This window comes from Theropithecus gelada, chromosome 11 (genome assembly GCF_003255815.1).
Source record: "Theropithecus gelada isolate Dixy chromosome 11, Tgel_1.0, whole genome shotgun sequence".
Taxonomy (NCBI): Eukaryota; Metazoa; Chordata; class Mammalia; order Primates; family Cercopithecidae; genus Theropithecus; species Theropithecus gelada.
In genome coordinates, this window is record NC_037679.1 from 52,006,635 (window position 1) to 52,018,946 (window position 12,312).

The 12,312-nt window shown below is 32.9% G+C and overlaps 2 protein-coding genes across 2 annotated transcripts in view; one reads left to right on the plus strand and one right to left on the minus strand.

Annotated features, from left to right (window-relative positions):
• Positions 1-4,002, plus strand: part of PLEKHG7 (pleckstrin homology and RhoGEF domain containing G7) — a 48,925-nt gene extending 44,923 nt beyond the window's left edge. Inside the window, exons 14-15 of the mRNA XM_025402729.1 lie at positions 1,546-1,643; positions 2,611-4,002. Coding sequence (XP_025258514.1) covers positions 1,546-1,643; positions 2,611-2,718 — 206 coding nt within the window. The 3' untranslated portion in view covers positions 2,719-4,002. The remainder of the gene's footprint in view (positions 1-1,545; positions 1,644-2,610) is intronic.
• Positions 4,003-4,707: 705 nt separating this feature from the next.
• The window catches only part of EEA1 (early endosome antigen 1), a 164,833-nt gene continuing 157,228 nt past the window's right edge, over positions 4,708-12,312 (minus strand). The window contains exons 25-29 of the mRNA XM_025402728.1: positions 11,548-11,733; positions 10,372-10,610; positions 9,971-10,091; positions 9,266-9,364; positions 4,708-8,569 (exon numbers count right to left, since the gene is read on the minus strand). Of these exons, the coding sequence (XP_025258513.1) occupies positions 8,447-8,569; positions 9,266-9,364; positions 9,971-10,091; positions 10,372-10,610; positions 11,548-11,733 (768 nt within the window). The 3' untranslated portion in view covers positions 4,708-8,446. The remainder of the gene's footprint in view (positions 8,570-9,265; positions 9,365-9,970; positions 10,092-10,371; positions 10,611-11,547; positions 11,734-12,312) is intronic.

Below are 12,312 nucleotides of genomic sequence, written 5' to 3' on the forward strand. Positions count from 1 at the left end.
TCTGTCCAACATGGCGAAACCCCGTCTCTGCTAAAAATACACAAAATTAGCTGGGCATGGTAGTGGGTGCCTGTAATCCCAGCTACTTGGAGGCTGAGGCAGGAGAATTTCTTGAACCCGGGAGGCGGAGCTTGCAGTGAGCTGAGATCGCGCCACTGCACTCCAGCCTGGGTGATAGAGCAAGACTCTATCCCCCCCCACCAAAAAAAAAAAAAAAGAAAAAGAAAGAAAGAAAGAAAATAAGTATTTTATTCACTTGGATTCTGAAAGAAGCCCAACCCTCCTCAGGTAAGCCTGAGTTAAACTAACTCCAACAAATACAAATAGTGACAGCAGACAAGCATCAGCTTAATGATCAGCAAGAATATGTCACTTGCTCATTTTTTCTCTTCTCTGAAGTACTTGATATGGGCAGGAGACAGCCCTGGCCTGTTTTTGTTTGTTTGTTTGTTTCTAAACACTGACTATAGAAAGAATGTACAGGGCCGGGCGCCAGTGGCTCATGCCTGTAATCCCAGCACTTTGGGATGACGAGGTGGGCAGTTCACGAGGTTAGGAGTTCGAGACCAGCCTGGCCAACATAGTGAAACCTCGTCTCTACTAAAAACATAAAAAAATTAGCCAGGCATGGTGGCGGGCACCTGTAATCCCAGCTACTCAGGAGGCTGAGGCAGGAGAACTGCGTGAACCTGGGAGGCGGAGGTTGCAGTGAGCCGAGACCCCGCCAGTGCACTCCAGCCCCGGCGACAATGCAAGACTTTGTCTTAAGAAAAAAAGAAAAGAAAAAAAGAATGTATAAGCTTCAGAACTGTGTTGTGTTAATAATTCAAAGAAGAGACTTTCATTTTAAAAGAGCTCCTGCTATATTAAAAAAAGAAATGTGCTCTCCCACTATCTCCTTTTCTTTGAGACCAGCTAGAAAATGACAGAACAGGCTCTCTTTTGCAAACACAGAAACCATGCCAACGTCTCTTTTTGTTTTGTTTTAAATTTCACCCAGTTTGGTGGATGCTGGATTTTATTTGAGTGGTTTTTGGCTTTTCTTGGCCTGAAGTATTCAGGTAGTTTTGTATTTTTGCCACGTCTTAATTTGTTATAAACCGTGGTTGGATGTGACTTCCCTTTAAACACAAAAATAAAAATTTTTAAAGGAGTTGTGAGGAAGAAAAAAGAAAATATATTGTTTTGTATATTTTTATTTATATTTTCACACACACAAAAATCTACCTCATATGCTTAGCTTGTTCTATGAGGAGGGGCCCATTTCCCATTACTTAAGCCATAGTTGCATTTCATCAAGTATCAGAAGTCATGAGCTAAAGAAGAAAGGGTTTTTATAGTAGAGTGGGCTTTATTTGGACATAGTAGTGGAGTCTTGGCATTGAAACAAAATTAAAAAAAACTTATAACCTACATAAACCTCCCACCTTCATTAAAACAAAAATAAGCCAAATAGAAAACAAACCCCAGGTTCTTGTACTAAGAAATTGTTTGGATTTCATATGAAATGATTTGGCTTTTTGTCTTTGTAATATCTTTTTCTAGTCTTTGGGCTGAGAAATGCTTTTCTTATACAACACGAAAACAGATATCGACAGTGTATAGCAGCATTCTTATTACAAGCCCAAACGGAAAACATCAAAGTATGTATTTTAATGTTGTGGGTCTTTGATTCTTCAGAGTTTACATAAGCTCACCCCCAGCCTCTTAAGTAACAGTGAATGGAAAATTTTGTATATTTCTCTCAACCACTTGGGAAGGGCAGATTTGGGAGGACGGGAGGGATACATCTAGTCCATATAATGCTCGAAAGCCTCAGTATTTACAATTTCCTCACACTTGCAGGGTTGAGGAACAATTTCCTCACGCTTGCAGAGTTCTCCTCCTGGAGAAGCTCAAGAGCTGCCTGAGTTCTGCAGTATCTGTAGGAAATGGGGGAAGAATTGATTTGGATTGCATGATAAACTTTCAAGACGCTCCAATCAATTTCCTAAGTGCATATAATAGGATATTAGCTTAAGGAGGGCCTGGTGCAATAACCATCTGTGTCAAGTCAGCTTGTCAACCTTTGAAAAACTGCCATTGTTTTTACAGCTATGGAGTTGAAAGAGCAGTTGCCTGACTCTGGTTTCTCTATCTTAGAAGTTTCTATTTTTGAATTTCCCCTGGTAGGCTTTCATCATAGCCACAATGTGGCCAGACAATAAATGCAATATTCAATTTCCTGGGTCACTGCCCTCTGTCTCTTTCAAATTATACTACAGGTTGAGAACTTGTTTCCACAGAGAATGGATATTCCAGCAATGCCATGTTCAAACTACATGTATTCTCAGTACTCATTTTTCTAATGAGTTATCATTGACTATTGTTTGATTACTCATAACTGTTATCCAATGTGCATACCATACTCATTTAGCCCATCTGCATTTTCCTGTATGATTAGAAGTATTTATATTAGATGTAAGAAAGAAAATATGCAAATGTTTCATTAGTCTTCAGTTTTAAAGAGCTGGTCAATAAATATAGCAGAAAATATTAGCCCAAATATGTGAGAAATTGTCAGCTTAACATTCTAATCTCTATTTATGTATTTTTCTCTTTTTTCAACAGAAAACATGGATGGCACAAATAACAACTGCAATTTCTTGCTTTACCAAGAGTCAGGAAACCAAGAAAATATCTTTATTCACATTGCCCGCTGAATCCTCTGAAATTTAGGGACCTAAAATAAGTAGCATGCCTTTTTAGAAGATTAGGGTTTAAGTTATTATTTCATTCAAACTTTTGTAACACTTAGCTAGTGATAAGCTAGAAGGAAATTTGCATTTTAAAGAAGTTCCAGAATTTGAAAATTTGAGCTAGGAAAATCCTCAGTATAGAGGAGTAATGACTGCAACAAGTTTGAACTCTGAGGAATTTCTTGACAGATACATACCGACATCCAGATTACCTTCTAATGCTTCCGTCAAGCTTGTAAGAGGTGTGAGTGAAGAAAGGTGCTAATTTGTAAAGGGTGAATGATCAGATAAATGGAGTATCAGAAGGAAAACAATGTTCACTGCTTGTGTCCAATATGAACTCCAGCATCTTACTTTGTGTGTATCTATAAAATAATGAAACCAATTTTCCTTCATGGCTTGTCAATCAGTCTTAACTGCTTTATAGTCCTGCCTCAAACACAATGATAGTTCTTTAGATACAAAGCTTGATTGTTCTTTTAATATACAAAGCGATAAATAAGTACATTTTAATAGCAGTTTTAAAATTCCTATTCTCAAACTCCTCTCAGGTATACTTTACAGTACTCTAATGTGGAAGTAGAAAACCCCAAAGACTAAATTCCATTACTTTAAGACAGCGGGGGGAAAAAAATCTGGCTTTCACCAGTTAACCCTTTTGCATGGCTTTTCTTGGCCTGTTGTGAAGTGTAGATTTTCATAGACATAGTAAGGTATCTGTCTCTTTATTTTTTGAAGAATGATGGTGCTTGCCATAAAAATACTTTCTGGTTTTGATTGGTGTGTGTGTGTGTGTTAGCACAGTACAGTCACTTAATTTTATTTACAGTCAGGACTTCAAATTTCTTCAGAATTTTTATCATGAAAGGCAGTTGGAATAATTATTATATTATGACAGGACATATACTATTAACTACATTCAAGGAACTAGTTCTTAGGGTCAGATTATTGCATCAAATGGAAGTCCACAAACTTCCACTTCAGGCTCGTACCTTTTGCAATTTGCAAAGTGAAAGTAGTAAATTTATCAAATTTGGTTGCAAGGCAACTGAAGCCTTAGCTGATTTTGTTAAGCTAAAGAATGGGATAGAGAGGATAATATTTGGGCAAGTCATGTGCACAGTAATTCCTTGAGGAAGGTGAAATTTCACCATGCAAACAAAGCAGTAAAGACAAGTGCAGCAGAAAGGCTTTTGTACAAGGCAAGCACTATTAAAATGGAGACTAATAATCTCTTTATAATAATGTCAGACATTTAATAGAAGAAAAAATAAAAGGACAATCTAGAGGACAGTAACTATCGTTAATAGCTAAGAATAAATGAGGTGGGGGGAAGGCAAAGGGGAGAATAGACTTCAAGTGAATTTCTAGAGATGGCATCTGGATGGGACTAAAAGCAGTTATGTCCAGGAGAAGACAATATAGATTATGCAAGAGAGGATTTTATAAAGAAATTTCTGGCTGAAAAAAATTTTTAAATTAACAATCGTCTTGCAAATTTTTTAGATATAAACCAACCTCAGAGGTGAGCAGTGGACTAAGACGAGGTGACTTCTCAAACTCCTGTAGTCCTATGAATCCAGCAACCACAGGCTGACTTACATGTATAAACGTAGTTGTCTCCCTCTGAATCTCATTAAAGGGAGAGACAGACTGACTAAATCAACAAAATATGTAAAACAGCTCAAGAATACACTGCACATAAACTGGAATTCTATAAAGCTCACAAAATACATGTCTAATATACAATATATTAGATGCTTGAGGATATGCACATTAAACTCTTCAGAGGGTTTAGAATGAAGCACATTCAAATGAAGGGATCGTGGGGGTCAGAACAAAAACCATTCTAGAACCGTGGCACCCAGGAAGAAAAACAATGGCACACTGGGCCTTCCAAAAAGTATCTTTGGGGACAGGAAGGAGAAAAAATAAATAAATAAAATTTTTAAGTATCTTTATGAAATAAGGGATTAATTACATATTTTTTATTTTTGTTTTTAGTTTTGTTAATTCTCTACAATATTAAATGGAATGTCTAAAACAAAATGGCATTAATTTCTCGAGATCAGGAATTTAATTACTATTCTAAATTGAACAACATTAAAACACCACTGTCTATATCCAAGTGCAAAGTCCTAATATTCTGTAAATAAATTAATGCAAAATGGTTAATATAGTGTTCTCTCTTTTGTTAGACAAAACAATTTATAGTCACAGAATACAACTAGTTTAGAAAGAAATGTTTTTTAATATAATATTTAAACATATTAAAAAAAAACAAAAGCAACAATTCAATAAGGATCCTTCCATTGTTCTTTATACAGATTTAAATGCTGTCGTGTACTTTATCAGTTACATTTATAATTAATAACCTCCCAATCACTGAGTTTAGAAATTGCAGTATTTACTGAGCTAACCTTTCTCACAAAATAAGGCACAACTACATGATCACAAGTAGTAAACACAGTACAAATAATGAACCCAAAAACTAAATGAGAAAATGTTCATGCAAAAGTATCTACAGAAGTTATGAATATATGATCCAGTTCAAGGAATTACAGAATGTCATATACACAACTGCATTGTGTTACAATAAATTTATTACTTCTACACAGAAAGAACTTAGTGACTTCTAATTCTATTTTATACAATTTTACATCAATTTAGTAAGTTTATGCACAATATTCACATCTGCAACAATAACAAATTGATCATTAAAATTTGGGCTAAGGGCAATTAAGACACGATAATGTGTGGCACATGATAATTACAGAATACCATTCATCAAGCTCATCTCTAGGAATACTATAATGGTGGCACATTTAAATTTTATGGATCAAATCATCCATGGTTTTACAGCCAAAGTGCATTTTTTTAAAAAAAACTCCTATAGTCAAACAGGTCATGAATATCAAAATATAAAATCATAATTTGCTCTCTACTTAAAAGCTAAACATTTTTATGCAAATGTAAGGTTAAAAAAAAGTGGCTTTAAAGTTCCCAAAACTATATAAAATAATCATAAAGACTTTTTAAGAGAGATGGGAAAATAACAAATTTGGCAGTTACTATTTAACATTACTGTCAGGAAACTATTAAAGTAGATAATTCCACATTAAGAGGTAGTTGAACAAAATGTTATTTATACACTGCATTGAGGTTTTTGTGTTTGTTTCCCTCATTTTTTCTTCAAAGGAACAAATCATATACCAGCAGCTTTGTCTTCTATTAAAAAAAAGTCTGTAGGTATAGTTTATTGTACACTAACCCAGCAAGACTTAATTTTAACTCACATTCTGTGCCGGGGTTTGGAATTTACTAACATTATGCCAATGTGCTTTTCATTAAAGCCAAGAGCAGTACATGCCAGCTCTAACTCACTGACAAAATAATAGTACCAGCAAACATGTAAAATGTACAGCCAATAAGGACTTCAAAGATGACTTTTTAATTAAAAGGAAAAAAATTAAAATTTTTGTTTTCAAAACACATTAAACTGGGGAGAGTTCATAGCAAAAAATGTTGGGTTTCATTTATATTATCAGTATAGTAGTCTATGGTAGGTAAATTACTTGGGACTTATGAAATAAAATTAGTTAGATAAAAATGAGAAAATCATTCAAACACCTATATATGGTTACTTGTCTTACAATTTTTTTGTGAATATGTTGGGGGTAAAGGGGAGACAGACAGAAGGCCTGGAGGGTGTCCAATTAGGAGACAAAGTGAACAAATATTCAAACCCAGATTTCTCATGGAATTTTATTATCTCAAAAAAAAAAAAAAAGTGGTGCTGTGAACATCTGTGTTTTTCCAGCACACTTATTAAGTTATTTATATGTAAAATTATAGAATTAAAACTATTTGGAAGGATTTATAAGTATATAAAACTACATAAATAGTTCAGTTTATATTATCCAACTATTATTTTTAATAAAGAGCCACGGTATTTCTTCATTATATATGCTCAAGGATGTATGTTTATCCTAGTCCAGGAACTTAATTGATGTTCTTAATAGCTAATGACAACAGGGTTTACTTAAAAATTTTTTTAAATAATTAAACAAATACGTAGTGATCTCTTTCAGTTTACATACATTGTAAGTATAGCATAAATATAATTTCATTTCAGAATATTTGAAAGCAAATGTATATTATAAACTAGTATAAATGAAATATTAACTACTGTTATAAAATGATTGCACTGAATGAATGTATAACTACATTTCTTCTCTAGAAAGATTAATAAACCAATATTAATAACTTCTCTCTTGAGATGTTTTACAATTTTCCAAATTAATAAGACTATGCTAAATTAAAGTTCGATACCATTGTTCAGAATACAAATAAGCTAATTCTTAATTATCCTTACGGTGCTTAGCCATGTTGTTTTAGTTTTTATTGTAACTCTGGGATTCCTAAATATATTTGTTTTTGGTGACACTCTATTTCTAGGTGTTAGTTACTTAAAGGGAATTTCACAACAGTAAAACTGGGAACAGTTGATATGGAACACCAAATTCAGAACCATTTTAAGTCAATTTTACAACTTTTAAAAATTCTTCCCAATAGGGAATAAGAATAGAAAGTAAAATATTTAATGTCTTCTTACCATTTTATATTTTGTTTTCACCAATAAGACCACAGCAATATTAGTTACTAGCTTTAAGATGCAAAATTATAAAACAAATACATGAAGCTGACCTATGCTTGAAAAGGTTAAACCAAATAAAGGAAAAAATCAGATCTATGTAAAAAGCAAACTCAGGTTCCTGAAGATGCTAGAGAGACAAAATAAGGGTATGATATGCAGGCTGATCTCAAAAGACTTCCCACTTACAAGAAACTGAGAATAAGAACATTATATAATGTTTATTATTCATCCTCCAACTGAGGGCTAGGGTAAGAAGCTTTCTAAGATTCTAAATGGACAATATGTGGGAGTTTAAGAAAGAGACAGAAAAACACAAAAAGAAAAATTAACCCTATTCTTTGAAATACAACCCCAGATAACCATAAGTAAGCAAATTGATTTTACACAGGTTTTTATAAAATCCACCCAAGAAAATTTAATTAATATTGTTAAAACAAAAACCATTTTTGAATTCATGGTTACTACATATTTTAAGATAAACTGTATTGAGAACACCCAAGTAGTAAATTCATAACATAACAATGCAACTGAGCTATGAACCTACATATAAGAGAAAAAGGTAGAGGAAATGTTACAGTTCTGTGCATAACTTCACAAAGAGAATATTTAATATAATTAATGTGCTATTGTGCAACAAAAACAGCAACAAGTGATAATATCATCCATGTACATTTTTGTACATTAAATTTAGGAGAAAGAAGTAAGCTATGGAATTGCATTCTTCATTTGTGAATAATGAAATTATATTAAAAAAATACATTGCTATTTTCTGTCCAAAGTTTATTTACATTTCATTGGCTAATTCTAAACTTGGCATGAAAGCTATTCCAGGGGCTAAATGGGAAAAAAGTAATGAAAGATGATAAGGCCAAGTCTCACAAAAATAGAAGAGTTTTACTTGATATCCATAACATTCCAAAATATACTAATTCCTATTTGGTCTAGTATTGCAACCAATGTCCAAACCAAATAGTAGTCCAAGACCTCTATTAAGTACATTTATTAAAAATCTAATGTTAGTGTAATATTACTCTGAAGTTGTGATAACCCATTATCCTTGCAAGTCATTGAAACATGCATCACACACACGAACAGGCTTCTTGGAAGAAGGAGTTAAGGCATTTTTGGCTGAACATTCAGCACAGAAGATATTTCCACACTGTCGGCAGTGATGCTGTAAATGACAAAATTTAAACAATTTTAAGAATAAAAACTATACCAAAAGTATTATGAAACTACATGAATACCACCAACTACATTGTGAAGGTACATTAGCATTAGAAATATTTAATGATATAATGTTTCAATATGTTAACTTAATCTCTTTGTTATAATTAAATTGAATGTTTCCTATTTATCAAACACTATGCTAAACATTTTATATAGAATTTATCACGGAACTCTCAAAAGAACCAGAGGAGGCATTTAAAAAGTGTTTATAAAGTATCTCTATCCAATGAAAAACTATTCCTAATTCCCAAATGTTTCAGGCACTAATGTCTCCAATAGAAATATAAACTGAAGTCATAACACAATGGTAGTATTTAGAATATATTTTAAAAATATCTCTGCTTTTTCTTCCTTTAAAGAACTCAATGATTACTAAAATATGAGTTTAACGTTGGCGCACTGGTTCAGAAAATGATTGTCCCAGACAGCAACTAAGTTGGAAGACTGAATTTAAAAGTAAAATTCAAACACATATACTAACCAGAAGCTAGACTGCATGAAGTTTAGTTATTCTATGTTGTTGTTAAAGTTTACTGATAAACAGAAAATTATTCGATCAAATGAAGGACTATTTTGATGGTTAAAACATTATCAGTGAGAAATGAAATCCAGAAACAGTTATATGAACAAAAGTATTTACCCGTCTCACTGTTACTGAAAAGCCTTTCCCACAGGCCATACAGTTTTGTACTTCATTGTCTTCGGCCCACTTTCTATTCAACGCTTGTGTATGTTTGATCTGTTTTTCAAAAAAGTATCGATAGATTTATTATACTACTCAACATTTTAAAGAATGCTAGATTATTTCTAACTTGCTGCCAGAGTTCTATGAAATTTTGACAATATGACCCATGAAATAAAATTTTTAAAAATCAGAAATACACTGGTCAGCTTCTATTGTCAAAAGTAGCTATATTCATAAATCTGAAAGACCAAATAAAATTCATGGAATTTTATTCCTGAAACATCTTGCTAACTTTTGCTGATTTCCAATTCATTCTAAACATAATCATGAATCTTTCCTGGTAACTCTGAGCATATACTCAGATCACTTCGTTAAAACATACTGACTCATATATTCTTTGGTATTCTTGAATTTTATAGTTCTTTCCGTATACTAACAATTCATGAATGACATGGCTTCCTAATGAATCTCTGAGGTCTCTGAAACAAGTTCTTTACTTTTATATTTAAGTATCCATAAAACCTACAATACTGCTAAACAGACAGTAGCTATTTGAAAGTATTTATAAAACATGAGATTTTTTTAAAAGTTAAAAATATGCTTTTCACTAATAAGTCAATTCTAGACTAAAAAACTGCCTCATATCAATAGTTGACTGACCTGAAGTGATTGGTTTTCTCTGCCCAGCTCCTGCACTGCTGCAGTTGTATTATCCAACTTTCTTTGCAATTCTAATACTTTGGTTTGAAGCTTTTCTATTTCACCTTCTCCTTTAAGACATCTGGAATAGATTGCAAAGAGGTAATTTTTTAGAAAACCATTAAAGACCCTTCTAGGGTATAGATAATGGACTACTTTAGTAATTTAAAATATATAATACATTAATTTTGACTATCTGATTGTTTTACAGGTTAATTTTTAAATTAATATTTATAACTTAAATACCTATAGAGGCTTATGCACTTTTCTCAAGATTCTTCTATTTTTAAAAACTATGGAATATGACAATCTTTTTATCACTTACAATGGAAATAAACTTAATTTTACTAGGTATCAATCACCTTTCCAGTAGTGCTCTCCTTTCATCTTGATTATTCTGAACCGTTGCTTCTAATACTGCAATTTCACCCCGTAAGTCATCCGTTTGTTTCTCGAGCTCACTAACTCTCCGTTGACTAGATTGCCACTCCTTCTTCACAGTGCCTAAGTTTTCATTTAATGCTGTAATCTGCATGGTAAGTTTAGCCTCATTTTCTTCATGCTTCTTCATTCCTACTTCCTTTTCTTTTATTTCAGAATGCTGATAAAAAGGAAAAGTGGGGGGAAAATCTATTACAAAAGTAGTGCAAAATAAATGTGATTTATTAAATTTAAAATATTGGCAATATAAATACTATTGCTTCTTTGGGAATGGAGGCAGGAGAACATATTTCATTACACATTAATAAAACTGATTCCACAAGCATCTATGTAATACGAATTGGCTCAAAGGTCAAAATGCTGAAATGATGGATAGTGACCATCATGATGGTGAGCTACAGTGACACAATATGAGATCTTTTTCTCCACCAGAGCAGGAAAGACACATATGGTTAGGGATAGCAAGGTGCCCTAGAGACAAAGCTGAAATTTCCTTATTCCTCCCAATTCCATATGCTTTCTTTTCTCTATCAGTCTGCCAAAAACCATTATGAAACCTTCAAATGACTGTTTGAAGTTAAAATTGAAACTCTTCAACTAAAACATTCAATGGCCAAGTTATCTGGGCATATTTGGACTTAATTCAACAGAGGAAAGCCAGATGCTTCCCATCTGGCATGTGCAACTTAGGAAAGGAAAAGCAGACTTTGTTCATCATAATTTCAAACTCAAGTTTCCGCTCCCCCTTATCAACATTCGCTTTGACCCAACAAATGGGTTTCACATGACTAGCATTCACACCATTTACCAGATCTACATAGTTGTGCGGTTATTTGGTTTCTGACACTAAAAAAAAAAAAAAGTTTTTAAAATTTTATTTCATTTCAGTGTTCACTTATATAAACAGAAATATGGTTACAGGGTAAAATATTTCCAACCACATGTCAGCTATTTAAACAAATAAGATCTCCTTTCTTAATCAAAAACTAAAATGTTAGGAAAGCATTTTAATCAGATCTCATAAGTAGAATAGTCCTCTCACTGGATTGATTTAAAGCTCTACTGCAAAACATACTTCCCCTGATTAACTCACTGACCAACTTAGCTTCTTTCTCAATAAATTCTTTCTTCAGTTCCTCTTCTTCCTTTTTCACCTGGTCTTTTAGTATCTGCTGATTTCTCTTCTCCTGCTCAACAGCTGCCTTCAGGGAGTCTGCTTTTCCTTGAAGTTCTAATTTCTGCTGAATTAGAAGCTGTTTAGCATCCTTAAGATTTGTTATCTCCTGTTGAAAAAGTAGGGCCAAAAATAAATCATCCTTCACAGTAAATATTTCAAAATGTAGCTAAAATTTATGCAATTTATTACAATAGATTGAATATAGGTTTTACCCACTTACGAAATTCTTAAAAGTTCAGTATTTTAAACAATTGGTTAAAAAGGTGCAAGATTATATGTCCTGCTCAACAATCATTTAAATCCAGGTGACAAAAAATGTACACGTTTTGATTATGTGGAGAAAGAAAACAAACTGTACTCTCTATTTTGCCTTTCCTCACTTAACGTTCACTGATCGTCATTTAGTTATCACACATTGAGTTAGGTTCTGGGGACATAATATAAAGATGAATTATACACATTCCCTGATTTAAGGAAGTCGCATTCTAGAGGACAGAGGAACATAAAGGGATAATTAATTAAAAACCAAAATGATAACTATGCTGATAGACACAAAGGGCATTATGAGTGCTCTCAAGAATCTAACCTTTTTTTAAGAAATTAGTATTTTACAAAGCAAATAATAAACAATTAGTTTTCTTCAATGGGTACCCTGTTTATGCTTATAACAGGTAAAATGTTAAAA